Genomic DNA, 16461 nt, shown 5'->3' on the forward strand with positions numbered 1-16461 from the left:
ATGATTGACCCTCACTCACAACATTCACAACAGCCTCACTGACATTATATAAAAAGAGCTAGGTATGTTGAAAGGAACAAATGTTGGGCAAGAGAAGAGTGTAGAAAGACACAATCTAGTCAAAAAGGCATCATGGGTGAGCACGGCAGGGTAGAGGTATCCCACCTGAGTACCGTCGAAAGCGCAGAGGCGGATGTGCCGACTGAGGACTTGAACTCCGACCCCTGGGGTGGGGATACTCTTGCAGCTCCACAGAGTCAGAGTGAGGGACGTCCTCGCTGTCCTCTGACGAACCTATGGGGGACGAGAGGGTTCCTTCTTACTTCTAATACATGCAAAATAGTCATGCCTACACCATCCTAATGAAGATAAAGTCCTGACTCACAATGGTTGAGTCAAACGAAACAGCACACACTAATAACAATTGTCACCAACACACACACAATAACTGACACGAGGGCTGTTACAGTGACCGCATTACCGCCACACCGGCGGTCACGCGCCATCACCGCAGTCAAATTCCATGTGACCATTTAGTCGCGTACCTAGGCTTCTCCAAGCTCTGATGCTGCTGATGGTCGTTAGTAGTGATGGATTCTATTAAAATGTAACATGTTTCAAGTTAAACTGTAGTTAGTTTGTAACCTGTTTAGTGAATGATTACTGTGAGTATTAATGGAGTTTAGGCCATGAAACTGTGTGTATGCTAATTTAGAAAAGTTGACCTAATCAGATAAGAGGAAATTGCCTAGGATCAGAGAGCAGGGTCATGCCCAGAACAGAAGATGGGCATCTGGCTAAACAAAGAGAGGACCATGGACATTCCACAGGGGAAAGGAGGGAAACTCATTTGGGTCATGAAATGTATAGCTGGGGAGGTGACACCAACAAGAGGTTGGTGACCAAAAGGAGGGAAAAGTATAAGACGTTTTGTGAACTTTCTAAATTTATGCACTCAGCTGACTGTATCCTTGGTATTAAATACTTGAAACTTCTCTTGAGCTTTTGGTCTCAATTCCTTATTGTAAAGAGGTTGCAAAAGCATTTTTCTTGATAACAGTAGCCTACCAAACTTGCTAACTGTTGGTACTCAGCACTCTATTGTCCCTCTAAATCACTCTAATCACTTTAAGAAAATCAAACASTTCCTGAGAGCCCATGAGCTCATGTTGCGCAACATTRCTATAGGTTATGTAATTGCGGYAGAAAACAGAGTGATGGCTGCTAATAAAAAGAGGAGAATCCCATCAGCTTTCTATAGGCTAGGCCTACTATATTTATTTRTCAACTTTCCTAATATTAAGCACATTGTTTCTCTTTACAAAAGGAGTATAGCCTACCTGGCTGGCATTTAAGTGCGTAGATGACATTTATTTTTCCCCCATGTATTTTCTCATGGTCCATTCTAAATACAAACTAATTTCACACATATATTATTTAGGATACGTAAAGACAACATTAAACCAAGAATAGTCTGATGGGTCTACAATTTTAGCCTATTACTTGTGAATGATGTATTATCACTTGTGAATTATGTATTATCACTTGTGAATGATGCCCAGTGTGTGCAGTAAGGCAAGAAACAGCGCATGCCTTTTTCACACCAACTTTTTCAAATCAATGTCTAACCTAATAGAGCCTAGCCCATAGGCCTATATGTTTTGATAAGGTTTGTATCACAACTAAAGTGGCCAAATAACTTCTTAAAATTAAGCACAATCCGCTTTACAACCAGTGTAGAGCCTAACTGGCATACATAGTGTTTCAAGTTTGGTTCAAGTTACGATCACTTTTGAGATGAGTGTTTTCCCGCTAATTGATTGAATTTTGGAACATCTGTGCTTATAGCTGACTTAGGCACCCCCGGTTCCATCGGCGGCGGAATCCAAACCCGACGTCACCAAAAAAAAACTCCTGGGCCGGCCGGGCGAACAAGACCTGACGATCCAACTGAGGCTCGACGTGGGATGGGCGCCTTCCAAGCCAACCGGGGCAAGGAAACCTCTCGAGCCAGCTAGGGCGTGGAAGCCCGACGAGCTGGCTAGGCACCCCCGGTTCCATCGGTGGGGGTACTGTTACGCCTGCTCCCGCTCGTCCCCCCTGGCACTCGAGGGCGCCAGGCTGCCCTGCATCACGCACTCCTGCCATCATCTATTACGCACACCTGCCTTCCCTCGTCAAGCGCTTCAGCGATATTGGYCTCARCTGGACTCACTCATCACCTGTTTATTACCTCCCTATATTTGTCAGTTCCCCGTTGCTGCATTGAATGTAATTTGTCTCTATTACCCGTGTGCTGACGCTGTCCTGTCTCGTTCTATGTCCGTTCCCTATTAAATGGTTGACTCCCCGTACTTGCTTCTCCTCTCCAGCGTCATCCCCWGACAGTACCAGTCAAAAGTTTGGACACACCTACTCATTCAAGGGTTTTTCTTTACTTTTACTATTTTCTACATTGTAGAATAATAGTGAAGACATCAAAACTATGAAATAACACGTATGGAATCTTGAGTAACCAAAAAAGTGTTAAACAAATCTAAAAATATTTGAGATTTGAGATTCTTCAAAGTAGCCACCCTTTGCCTTGATGACAGCTTTGCACACTCTTGGCATTCTCACAACCAGCTTCATGAGGTAGTCACCTGGAATGCATTTCAATTAACAGGTGTGCCTTGTTAAAAGTTAATTTGTGGAATTTCTTTCCTTCTTAAAGCGTTTGAGCCAATCAGTTGTGTTGTAACAAGGTGGTATACAGAAGATAGCCCTATTTGGTAAAAGACCAAGTCCATATTATAGTAAGAACAGCTCAAATAAGCAAAGAGAAACGACAGTCCATCATTACATTAAGACATGAAGGTCAGTCAATACGGAACATTTCAAGAACTTTAAAAGTTTCTTCAAGTGCAGTCGCAAAAACCATCAAGCTCCATGATGAAACTGGCTCTCATGAGGTCCGCCACAGGAAAGGAAGACCCAGAGTGACCTCTGCTCCAGAGGATGAGTTCATTACAGTTACCAGCCTCAGAAATTGCAGCCCAAATAAATGCTTCACAGGGTTCAGGTAACAGACACATCTCAACATCAACTGTTCAGGAGACTGCATGAATCAGACCTTCATGGTCGAAATGCTGCAAAGAAACCACTACTAAMGATACAAATAAGAAGAAGAGACCTGCTTGGGCCAAGAAACACAAGCAATGGACATTAGACTGGTGGAATAAGAAGAATACAAACAGTGTAGTCATTCCCTCCGCAAGGCAATCAAACAAGCGAAATGTCAGTATAGATACAAAGTGGAGAAGCAATTKAATGGCTCAGACACAAGACGTATGTGGCAGAGTCTACAGGAAATCACAGACTACAAAAGGAAAACCAGCCATGTCACAGACACCAACGTCTTGCTCCTAGACAAACTAAACACKTTGTGGTTAATACAGTGCCACCGAATGGCCCGCTACCAAGGACTGTGGGCTCTCGTCTGTGGCCGACGTGAGTAAGACATTTAAACGTGTTAACCCTCGCAAGGCTGCCAGCCCTAGCCGTGTCCTCAGAGTATGCGCAGACCAGCTGGCTGGTGTGTTTACGGACATATTCAATCTCTCCCTATCCCAGTCTGCTGTCCCCACATGCTTCAAGATGGCCACCATTGTTCCTGTACCCCCAGAAGGCAAAGGTAACTGAACTAAATGACTATCGCCCCATAGCACTCACTTCTYTCATCATGAAGTGCTTTGAGAGGCTAGTCAAGGATCATATCACCTCCACCTTATCTGTCACCCTAGACCCACTTCAACTTGTCCATCTGGACAAGAGGAATACCTATGTAAGTATGCTGTTCATTGACTATAACTCATCATTCAACACCATAGTACCCTCCAAGATCATCATTAAGCTTGAGGCCCTGCGTCTCAACCCCGCCCTGTGCAATTGGGTCCTGGACTTCCCGACGGGCCGCCCCCAGGTGGTAAAGGTAGGAAGCAACATCTCCACTTCGCTGATCCTCAACACTGGGGCCCCACAAGGGTGCGTGCTCAGCCCCCTCTTGTACTCCCTGTTCACCCATGACTGCGTGGCCAAGCARGCCTCCAACTCAGTCATCAAGTTTGCAGACGACACAACAGTAGTAGGCTTGATTACCAACAACAACGAGATYGCCTACAGGGAGAAGGTGAGGGCACTCAGAGTGTGATGTTAGGAAAACAACCTCTCACTCAACATCAATTAAACAAAGGAAATGATCGTGGACTTCAGGGAAACACCAGAGCTAGCARGCCCCTATCCACATCGACGGGACAGCAGGTGGAAAGTTTTAAGTTCCTCAGCATACACATCACGGAGAAACTGAAATGGTCCACCCACACAGACAGTGTGGTGAAGAAGGCGCAACAGTGCCTCTTCAACCTCTGGAGGCTGAATAAATTTGGCTTGTCACCTAAAACCCTCACAAACTTTTACAGATGCACAATTGAGAGCATCCTGTCGGGCTGTATCACCGCCTGGTATGGCAACTGCACCGCCCACAACCACAAGGCTCTCCAGAAGGTGGTGCGGTCTTCACAACGCATCACCGGGGTCAAACTACCTGCCCTCCAGGACACCTACAGCACAGTGGGACAATCATTTGTTTTTCWACAGTACAATGACCCAACACACCTCCAGACTGTGTAAGGGCTATTTGACCAAGAAGGGGAGTGATGGAGTGCTGCTTCAGATGACCTGGCCTCCACAATCACCTGACCTCAACCAAAATGAGATGGTTTGGGAGGAGTTGTACCGCAGAGTGAAGGAAAAGCAGCCAACAAGTGTCAGCATATGGATTTTTTAAGGGGCATTACAGCCACACAAGGGGAACGCKACCGGGAAATTCGAGGCCTGGTGAGAATATGATCAAGTGCTTGTCAAACGGTGAATGAGAGACTGATGAAGTTTTGATGTCTTCACTATTATTCTACAATGTAGAAAATAGTAAAAATAAAGAAAAACRCTTGAATGAGTAGGTGTGTCCAAACTTTTGACTGGTACTGTATGTTAGAATATTTATTTATTGCACAGAAGAACAAGTTGACCAATACAATAGGTCAACATGTGTACTATGGAGGATAGTAGATTGACATAGGCTAGTGCTTTTGCTGTTCATTAGGCATACTCATCTTGTTGGCTGATGAAAAGTAAACAAATGTGGGCAGTTCTTCTAACATCTGCAATATGTGCCTCGGAATTCGATAAGGACGCGCGCAGTTGCGTCCCCGATGTGTCTGTCTTCACTTCCAGCCTACTTCTTAGCTGTGAGAAGGACCCGATCACGTGACGGGCATTGGCTAATAAGAATTGAGATATCTGAGAGAGCCATGTGAGTGAGAGGTGCTTCGGAGCACGGCAGCTGGGAGAAGGGAATTATAAGTATTATATTCAGGGCACAACGGACACTTTGGCCGCAAAAGGCATGGATTTTTTTAGCGAGAATTACAGTCACACAAGGGGAACGCCACCAGGAAATTCGAGACATGGTGAGAATATTATCAAGTGCTTGTCAAACTGTGAATGAGAGACTGACGAAGTGTGTGCAGCCTGTACAAGAAACAAATCAGCTTTTTTCAAATCATCATTAGAGTCATATCATGCAGCCTTAGAATGTATAAAAAACATATAGCCCAATGTTTGTAGAACAACTAAAGTTGCATTAATAACTCTAAATGAAGCATATAGGAGTACCTGTTTCTCTGTTAAGCGSTTAACASAGAATAGCCGAATGTGCGTACTTCCATGGMAATCATTTGGAGAAAATATCCTTTCTATTTTATTCAGCTATGTTCAATTGTATTGTTCATATTATAAAATAATAAAAAATAATGCCATGGAATTCTGAGCAAATCTTCTTTGCTAAATTAACTAGTGTAGCCCACAGCCATATGACATAGCCTTATTAGGGCCTAACATGAGGACAACTCAGAGTATACTATTCTGTTCTTCTGAAATAGTCTAAAGAAACATGACATGAAGAAAATAGTCTATCTAAAATAAATCATGGATTTATTGTGAAGGTGTAGGCTYTATTAAATGGATTTCTTAGACTTTTAAAAATGTAGATGTTCCAAAGGTCTYCATCAGTGGCTTGTAGGCTGTGTGGGAGCCAGGAGATGCTAAACGTGTTTATGTTAATTAACGGTCAAATACCATGAGACCGGCAGTTATTTGTTTGACAATCACCGGCTGACAAAATATCATGACTGCCACACCCCCAACATACATCAAGCTAAAGGAGGACCTATTTGTGTGATGTGACCTTTGCAAGTTGGCCATAACTGCTTTAATGTCATCTCAGTATAAATGCTTACTTTTCCAGTGTCTGGGTCCCGGAAGAGGTCTTTGAAGGACAGTTTGGATTGGCTCAACTCTGGCTGGATGTAGTGACTTGCTCTGTAGGTAATCCCTGTAAAACACACAGGCCACAGGCCCTTATGAAAACATACAAGCAAATTCTAGGTCTTATGAGCGGAAACTTCAACGTTGTGAGAATTTTGTGCAACTTCCGGCGTGCATTTACAGTGAACACTGAGGCTGTACACTTACAGTTTTAGACAGTAGCCAATAGGCTATTATGGATATTTGAGCATAATGTACTGTAGGCCTGCCAACAAAACCAATGGACAAAATCCCATAACATTTTCACATTGAAATAGCTTTTGATTTCTAAGATATAGCCTACATGTGGTGTTCAATGCAGGCCTACATTGAATAAGATTTATAAAAAGTTGACATTAATGAATGATTATTTACTTGGTCTGTAACACCATGGGCTAAATAGGTGACCGTAAATTGCATTGTATTGTGTTGTATGATTCAAGAAACCACTTACAAAATAAAAGTAATTCTTATTACCTGATATGCCTCTGTGCGCCCTGACCCATACAGATAATTAGACAATGTAGGCTACCCCTCTGCCTATTGGCTTATTTGCATATTCAAGCCTGTCTCAAAATACAACACTGCCCCTTTAATTAAGACATAKGTTTTTTACCTGACTGGCTTTTCAAAGACAGCTTGAAATGTAGCSTACAGGTTTTGCTCTCTTGTAGGAAGCAGTAACTCCCCATTGCTGACCTATACTTATTTCTAACGGGGCTAATAACTCGCTAACTAGCAAAGAATATCAACAAATGTGCACTGCGCTCTGATCTGAAAAGTGAATTCACTCGCTGGTGATTGAAAGACCGCCAATAGAATTCTACTCCTCTGGCTCTGCCTACCACAAAATCAGACTCAATCTTGCAAAGTTAGATTTGTTTTGGTTTGTTGCATTGAAAAGGGGCAGAAAAAACAATCTATATAGTGCAAATTAATGGGGTGAACTCAGTGAAGTTTAATCTCTTGCGTCTCTGCGCTGCCTGGCATTTCTTCTGCACGGCAGTCCTGGAGGAAGTGCACGGCCGCTGACGCACGCAGCTTGGTGGGAACATTGGGTGTGACCCTGTCCACTAGCTATTACTTTGTTTGACTGTACAAACCATCCAACTATTGAAGAATTATGCAGATCATGAAAAGCATACAGCCTCTGGGGTGGGTGACCGACAAGGCAGAAAATGTCTATGTCTTTGTGTGCATGCATGCCCGCTGTGACATATTAGCGGTGTGTGTGTGTGTGTGTAGCACAGAGGGTTAGTAAATGTGGGTATTTGATGAAGATAATGGTACATCAGAACACAGGGTACTAAAAGATGACGCAGCTGTTCTTTATCGATGACATCCAATCTGGCCCACAGTACACAAGCTGATGATACGTGATTAAATATTATTCGGGAGAACTATATACACGCATTTTTTGTTGATCAGGCGAGTCTTTCTGTTCCGGCAGAATGTCATGCCTCTGTGAGACAAGGCTGATCTAAGTTCAGAGACTTACCTTCATCTAGTAGTTTAGAGAGGGTGGATGACCTGAACCCAGCAGGGATAGCACCCATGGCTGACAGAACATCAGTAGCATCAATCTGAAAAGAATTTCACACAGGAATAGACACACACAAATGTACATGTGCATACACACACACACAAGTAGTAGATGATGTTTTAGAATCTAGTTGAACTGGTCCACCACTAGCTCCTCTTACCTCAGTGATAGCTCTCCTCACACTGTCCCAGTTTGAGCTGTCAATGTGAGAAGATATTCACTGTGACAGTCATTGGGAACACTAGAATACCATCATCATCACTGTAAATGTATGTGTTATCAATTACAGAACAACAACAACAAACTTGATTGTCTAGCAGTCAGAAAATTCATAATCATTTTGTTCAGGGAGTGATAGTCTTCGAGCAACGCATTTGTGAACATTGCCATCTAGTGGTTATGAAGAGAACCTCACCTCTGCTTCCTTTTGGACTCAAGCTCCTCATCCTCTGACGCTTCCTCATCATCATCCTCATCCTGGTCTGAATATCTCTGAAACATACAAACACAACATAGATAAAACTATATGTTTTGTTGTAATTAGAATTAAAGCAATCAACATCAAAGAATTGGTCAACTGATGGTACCTTCAAGTAGGTTTTGGGGACTAGTCCCTTACTGCCCTTTGAGTCCTGAGCAAGCCACCAGCCATCCTCATTTTTACTGAGAATCGTCAGGACCTCACCCATCTGAAAAGATAAGCAGAAAATAGCACCACTGTTTAACTACATTATCACAAACAGTCAGGATATGATCTTTGTATGCTAGTGAATTTGTCTGAGCAGTATTTTGACCTGAATGGTAAGATCTCCTTCCTGCTCTCCTTTAAAGGCACTGATGACCATATACGTGGCAGTGCCTGACTCTGGGATTTGTTCCATGGTCTTTGTGACTACATCTTCCTCATCAACTTCTTCCTCATCTTCTACACTCTCCTCTTCACTCTCCTCTTCCTCACTGTCTTCCTCACTGTCTTCCTCCTCTTCATCTTCCTGGGCTTGGGATGACCTGGGGAGAAAATGGGCAGATGGTCTTTCTCTTTGGACACTGGCAGTTTCAAGAACTTGTCTTAATTGAACACATAGCTACGCGGTAGATAACAACCTCCACATACTAGCAGAAGCCAGGCAAGTCTGTTTTGAACAAAGGGCCTACAACTCACCTATGAGGCCTGGGAGACAGAAACCATCATCACAAGTCATGGATCAAAATGTAGACAATATTACACAATCACAAGGACTATAGTCTTGAATGTGTTTATTAAGAAATATTGCTATGGTCCGCACCCTTCCTCACGTTTCTGAGGCGGAGAGAGCTCCTGGACTAGGACCAGCAGCTTCTCCTCAATCCCCCGCAAACGGCATTCCTCCTCCATCTTCCTCTGGTCGTAATTCCCCACTGGGGCTGGCTCATCAGCCTTTAGTGCGGGGCAGATGAAAAATGTGTAGCTAAGTATAGTAGCTAGCTAAAACAACAAAAGTATGGAGCAGCATTTCAAAGACAAAACAACGATGAAAATGAATGGGGGAAAGAATGTAGCTAGCTAGCTTAATAAATGCTGTATATACATAACGTTACCTTGGTTAACTTCTTGAGCTTCCTGGTTGTCTCCCCCACTAAGTTTTGTAGATGTATGCATCGACTGGAAGAAAAGTCAACGTTTTAAGTTAGCTAGTTATACTATCCATAAGTTAGCAGCTAGCTAACTATAACTAACGTTTAGTAGATTTGAATAAGTGAAGGGTGTAGCTACGTTAGCTACCTCTGATATGCCTCTGTGCGCCCTGACCCACCCGACAGCCGTGCATCTTTTATCAYACTGTCAACCTATGGAACGTAAAACACATGTATCACATATATGATGGATCGTAGCCTAGGATGACTGCAACCAAGCAAAGCAGGTAAACTACCATGCATTGCACTCAAGTTAGCTAGCTAACGCTAGCTGGCTCACCTGTCTTTTGATATCATCCGTCTCTCTTTGCACTGTTTGCAGAGGCCCTTGTCTTTTTGGTGGCATAGCTAGCTATATATGTATATTATATATTTTTATTTCTAATTKAAATATTATACAAAACAAAATTAAGCCGCTAGCAACTGCAAGTTCACACTTATCAGACGCTTTTAGTTGTCGCTAYGCAACGACTTCCGTTCCACCACATATTTCTAAATAAAGGTACGATAGGCTCTGTAACTGATTTCAAAATAAAAGTATGCACTAGAACTGAAAGACAGTTGTGGAATACAACAACGTTGAGTAGCGTGTAGCAGTGGCGTGAATTCATGGACGCCAAGGGAAGCCAGGTTTCCCTAAAATATTTGACCAATAGTAAAATAACAATTATAAAATCATTTATCTTTCGTCTCTCTGTGTTTTCATAATTTCCCTTTAATTCGCAAGTGGCTGAATCTCACCGGAAAAATGTAATGACATGCTTCGGCTGTAACATTTGATTGATTGATGCCAGCAAGCATTTTGCCTCTTTTGATAAAAAAAAAAGTATAAAATAATTTGCCAGTCAGAGTTGAGCTGAGCTCACGTTCACACCAATCAAATCACATCCAAAGCTAAATGTAATTGCCAGAAAAACATGTATGTTTCTGGTCTGCTTGTGTAGTTGTCTTGCAGTAGCTAGCAAAATTGCTAAATTGGCCCTTTCCTACCCTTACAAAAAAAGATTGCAAAATGATTTTGAAACTGKAGTAAAAGTGCTGTAACTGCAGTCTACTGTGGTATTTTGGATGCAGTAATTGCAGTGTACCACACTCTAACCGCAGTTACACTGCAAAATAACTGCATTTTAAAAAACTGTTTTATTTTGGACACAGCATTTGCAGCATACTGCAGTTYTAATGCACTCTAACCTGCCTAAATGACTACCGCCCCGTAGCACTCAAGTTAGTAGCCATGAAGTGCTTTGAAAGGCTGGTCATGGCTCACATCAACACRATCATCCCGGAAACCCTAGACKCACTCCAATTCGCATACCGTCCAGACAGATCAGATTCACAATCTCAATTGCACTCCACACTGCCCTTTCCCACCTGGACAAAATGAATACCTATGTGAGAATGCTGTTCATTGACTACACCTCAGCATTTAACACCATAGTGCCCACAAAGTTCATCACTAAGCTAAGGACCCTGGGACTAAACACCTCCCTCTGCAACTGGATCCTGGACTTCCTGACGGGCCGCCCCCGGGTGGTCAGAACACACTGGATTCTCCAATTACCTTGAATGGACTACAGGACAAAATAAAAACCCTCCAACCCCAAAAAGTCCTGTGCTGTTGATGGTATCCTCAATGAAATGATCAAATATACAGACAACAAATTCCAATTGGCTATACTAAAACCCTTTAACATCATCCTTAGCTCTGGCATCTTCCCCAATATTTGGAACCAAGGACTGATCACCCCAATCCACAAAAGTGGAGACAAATTTGACACCAATAACTACTGTGGCATATGCGTCAAGAGCAACCTTGGGAAAATCCTCTGCATAATCATTAACAGCAGACTCGTACATTTTCTCAAGTGAAAACAATGTACTGAGCAAATGTCAAATTGGCTTTTTACCAAATTATCGTACAACAGACCACGTATTCACCCTGCACACCCTAATTGACAATCAAACAAACCAAAACAAAGGCAAAGTCTTATCATGCTTTGTTGATTTAAATAAAAAATTGATGTAAAGTGGTGTTGGGGGACAACATACATTTACGTCATTTAGCAGACGCTCTTATCCAGAGCGACTTACAAATTGGAAAGTTCATACATATTCATCCTGGTCCCCCCGTGGGGAATGAACCCACAACCCTGGCGTTGCAAGCGCCATGCTCTACCAACTGAGCCACACGGGACCATACGACATTATAAAATTCATGTACACAAACATCAAGGGTGTGGTTAAAATAGGCAAAAAACACACACATTTCTTCCTACAGGGCAGTGGGGTGAGACCGGGATGCAGCTTAACCCCCACCCTCTTCAACATATATATGAATGAATTGGCGAGGACACTAGAACAGTCTGCAGCACCCGGCAAAAAAAGAAACGTCCTCTCACTGTCAACTACGTTGTTTCAGCAAACTTAACATGTTAAATATTTGTATGAACATAACAAGATTCAACAACTGAGACATAAACTGAACAAATTCCACAGACATGTGACTAACAGGAATGGAATAATGTGTCCCTGAACAAAGGGGGATCAAAATCAAAAGTAACAGTCAAGTATCTGGTGTGCCATCAGCTGCATTAAGTACTGCAGTGCCTCTCCTCCTCATGGACTGCACTAGATTTGCTAGTTCTTGCTGTGAGATGTTACCCCACACTTCCACCAAGGCACCTGCAAGTTCCCGGACATTTCTGGTGGGAATGGTCCTAGCCCTCACCCTCCGATCCAACAGGTCCCAGGTGCTCAATGGGATTGAGATCCGGGCTCTTCGCTGGCCATGGCAGAACACTGACATTCCTGTCTTGCAGAAAATCACACACAGAACGAGCAGTATGGCTGGTGGCATTGTCATGCTGGAGGGTCATGTCAGGATGAGCCTGCAGGAAGGGTACCACATGAGGGAGAGGATGTATTCCCTGTAACGCACATCGTTGAGATTGCCTGCAATGACAACAAGTTCAGTCCGATGATGCTGTGACACACCGCCCCAGACCATGACGGACCCTCCACCTCCAAATCGATTTCGCTCCAGAGTACAGGCCTCATTCCTTCGATGATGAACGCGAATCCGACCATCACCCCTGGTAGACAAAACCGCGACTCGTCAGTGAAGAGCACTTTTTGCCAGTCCTGTCTGGTCAGCGACGGTGGTGTTGCCATAGGCGACATTGTTGCCAGTGATGTCTGGTGGGACAAGCCGTCAGTCTAGCCTCTCTCAGCCTATTGCAGACAGTCTGAGAGCTGATGGAGGATTGTGCATTCCTGGTGTAACTCGGGCAGTTGTTGTTGGCCATCCTGTACCTGTCCCCCATGTGTGATTGCGGATGTACCGATCCTGTGCAGGTGTTGTTACCCGTGGTCTGCCACTGCGAGGATGATCAGCTGTCCGTCCTGTCTCCCTGTTGCACTGTCTTAGGCGTCTCACAGTACAGACATGCAATTCTTTGCCCTGGCCACATCTGCAGTCCTCATGCATCCTTGCAGCATGCCTAAGGCACGTTCACGCAGATGAGCAGGGACCCTGGCATCTTTCTTTTGTGGTTTTTCAGAGTCAGTAGAAATGCCTCTTTAGTGTTCTACGTTTTCATAACTGTGACTAACTGTGCTGTTAGTGCTTAACGACCGTTCCACAGGTGCATGTTCATTAATTGTTATGGTTCATTGAACAAGCATGGGGAAACAGTGTTTAAACCCTTTACAATGAAGATCTGTGAAGTTATTTGGATTTTTACGAATTATCTTTGAAAGACAGGGTCCAGAAAAAGGGACGTTCTTTTTTTGCTGAGTTTAGAATCTGAAGTCAAATGTCTACTGTTTGCTGATGATCTGGTGCTTCTGTCACCAACCAAGGAGGGCCTAGAGCACACCTAAATCTTCTGCACAGATTCTGCAAAGTAAAGTAAATCTCAGTAAGACCAAAATAATGGTGTTCCAAAAAAGGTCCAGTCGCCAGGACCACAAATACAAATTCCATCCAGACACCGTTGCCCTAGAGCCCCAAAAAAACATACATACCTTAGCCTAAACATCAGCCCACAGGTAACTTCCACAAAGCTGTGAACAATCTGAGAGACAAGGCAAGAAGGCATTCTATGCCATCAAAAGGAACATAAAAATCAACATACCAATTAGGATCTGGCAAAAAAATACTTTAATCAGTTATAGAACCCATTCCCCTTTATGGTTGTGAGGTCTGGGGTCCGCTCACCAACCAAGAATTCACAAAATGGACAAACACCAAATTGAGACTGCATGCAGAATTCTGCAAAAATATCCTCCGTGTACAACGTAGAACACCAAATAATGTAACGAGCAGAATTAGGCCGATACCAGCTAATTATCAAAATCCAGAAAAGAGACGTTAAATTCTACAACCACCTAAAAGGAAGCGATTCCCAAACCCTCCATAACAAAGCCATCACCTACAGAGAGATGAACCTGGAGAAGAGTCCCCTAAGCAAGCTAGTCCTGGGCCTCTGTTCACAAACACAAACACACCCCACAGAGCCCCAGGACAGCAACACAATTAGACCCAACCAAATCATGAGAAAACAAAAAGATAATTACTTGACACATTGGAAAGAATTAACAATTAAACAGAGCAKATTTGAATGCTATTTGGCCCTAACAGAGAGTACACAGTGGCAGAATACCTGACCACTGTTACTGACCCAAACTTAAGGAAAGCTTTGACTATTTACAGATTCAGTGAGCATAGCCTTGCTATTGAGAAAGGCCGCTGTAGGCAAACCTGGCTCTCAAGAGAAGACAGGCTATGTGCACACTGCCCACATTTACATTTACATTTAAGTCATTTAGCAGACGCTCTCTCAAAGTATAATAAACAGGTAAGATAGATTCATCCCATACAGAAATAGAAAGCACAGTGAGTAGCCTACAGATTGTCCAAACTAGACAAGTCATGACATTGGCATCCATATTAGATTTTAATATGGAGAGGGGGGTTAACGTCTAAAAACTGGACTTAATGTTTTTTTCCCCCACTGCTTGGTGATGTAAGGGATGCATTTTGAATAAGAACTGTTTCCCACTATGGTAAGGCCTGTACTTTCTGTCGTGAAGCACGTGCTGCTGCTAAACAGATAGGAATAATTCCCACTGAAATGACTCTAAGGCATTAGCTATGGAATTCAATTTTACATTGTTTAATTAATTAATAAAATAATTAATGACAGGTCAAAGTTTTTGTGTAAATGGTCAGCTGTTGGCTCTTACATGGTGTTAGAGCCGATTTGGACATATCTGTATAAAAACTGAACATACTGAACTCCATGTACATTTGTGTAACGGCAGCCTTCCTCCTCTTCGTCTGAAGAGGAGGTGTAGCAGGGATCGGACCAAGACGCAGCGTAGTTAGTGCTCAACATGATTTAATGACAGACGATAACGTGAACACTTACAAAATACAAAAATAACAAACGTGACAAACCGAAACAGTCCTCTCTGGTGAAATGAACACAAAGACAGGAAACAACCACCCACAAACCCCAACACAAAACAAAGCCACCTAATATTGATTCCCAATCAAGAGACAACACAAAACACCTGCCTCTGATTGAGAACCATAATAGGCCAAACATAGAAACAGACAAACTAGACCACACAACATAGAATGCCCACCCAGCTCACGTCCTGACCAACACTAAAACAAGTAAAACACACAAGAACTATGGTCAGAACGTGACAATTTGTGTAAATATATTAAAATACTAATGTATATGATGAAATATTAGGTACGTACCTTTATGATTTAAATTTACCTGATTGAGATATATTAATTTGTTGTTAGTGTAACTTAGTTTTTGGCCCCCCCTCTTGCCCATTCATTGTACTGTGTTAAGTGTGGTTAGGATAAAGGCAGGAAGTTGGGCCTTCGGGAGGGGAGTCCTTGCTAGATGCGGGAGCGGTAAAGTTTTTTGACCATACAGACATACAGACAGGTCATATTTGTATTTTCCATATCAAGTAATCTATGCTTTAAGTTGATTGGAGAATAATTTTTTGGTTAGATATAAGAAGAAATAAAAAATTGTTGCACCATATCCCTGGATCTCATTGAATATTTGGCCGTTTGGAAACCTGAGTGTGACTGTATGCGTACAGAACACCCCGCTTTAGGCTTGGGCAGTGGCTATGGTAAAGAGGACAGGAAGCCACTACAATCAACTTAAAGCATAGATTACTTGATATGGAAAATACATAATATGACCTGTCTGTATGTCTGTATGGTCAAAAAACTATACCGCTCCCGCAGTTCGGTCGGTTCAGTCTTTTATACAAATATGTCCAAATCTGCCCTAACACATGGGATGGTACAGATAAGATCCAAGTAGCATAAGCAAATCGGGTTCTCTTTTTTAATAGCGTGACAATAAGCCTACATAAGATTACAATTTCTTTAGGAAAAATAGTTTACTTCCAGTCTCAAAGTGTGTGTATGTTTTATTTTATTTTTTTATTTAACCTTTATTTAACCAGGTAGGCAAATTGAGAACACGTTCTCATTTACAATTGCGACCTGGCCAAGATAAAGCAAAGCAGTTCGACACATACAACAAACACATAGTTACACATGGAGTAAAACAAACATATAGCAATGATACAGTGAAAAAAAATAAGTCTATATACAATGTGAGCAAGTGAGGTGAGATAAGGGAGGTGAAGGCAAACAAATATATGTATAAATAAATAAAAATATAAAAAGGCCATGGTGGCGAAGTAAATACAACACAGCAAGTAAAATAAAACTTAAAACACGGAATGGTTGGTTTGCAGTGGAAGAAAGCGCAAAGTAGAGACAGAAATAATGG

At 42.6% G+C, this 16461-nt stretch overlaps 1 protein-coding gene across 2 annotated transcripts in view; it reads right to left on the reverse strand.

The window, feature by feature from the left end:
• The window catches only part of nphp1 (nephronophthisis 1), a 28845-nt gene extending 18734 nt beyond the window's left edge, over window positions 1-10111 (reverse strand). The window contains exons 1-11 of one of the 2 annotated variants that reach the window (XM_023970504.2): window positions 9900-10110; window positions 9708-9772; window positions 9524-9587; window positions 9232-9362; window positions 8740-8953; window positions 8533-8634; window positions 8361-8437; window positions 8106-8142; window positions 7901-7985; window positions 6336-6430; window positions 166-294 (exon numbers count right to left, since the gene is read on the reverse strand). In XM_023970504.2, the coding sequence (XP_023826272.1) occupies window positions 166-294; window positions 6336-6430; window positions 7901-7985; window positions 8106-8142; window positions 8361-8437; window positions 8533-8634; window positions 8740-8953; window positions 9232-9362; window positions 9524-9587; window positions 9708-9772; window positions 9900-9965 (1065 nt within the window). In that variant the 5' untranslated portion in view covers window positions 9966-10110. Of the gene's footprint in view, window positions 1-165; window positions 295-6335; window positions 6431-7900; window positions 7986-8105; window positions 8143-8360; window positions 8438-8532; window positions 8635-8739; window positions 8954-9231; window positions 9363-9523; window positions 9588-9707; window positions 9773-9899 lie in introns of both variants that reach the window. The other variant, XM_023970505.2, reaches the window with a different exon arrangement.
• Between the last annotated feature and the right edge of the window lie 6350 nt (window positions 10112-16461).

The sequence above is a fragment of the Salvelinus sp. IW2-2015 genome, linkage group LG25, assembly GCF_002910315.2.
Source record: "Salvelinus sp. IW2-2015 linkage group LG25, ASM291031v2, whole genome shotgun sequence".
NCBI classification, from domain to species: Eukaryota; Metazoa; Chordata; class Actinopteri; order Salmoniformes; family Salmonidae; genus Salvelinus; species Salvelinus sp. IW2-2015.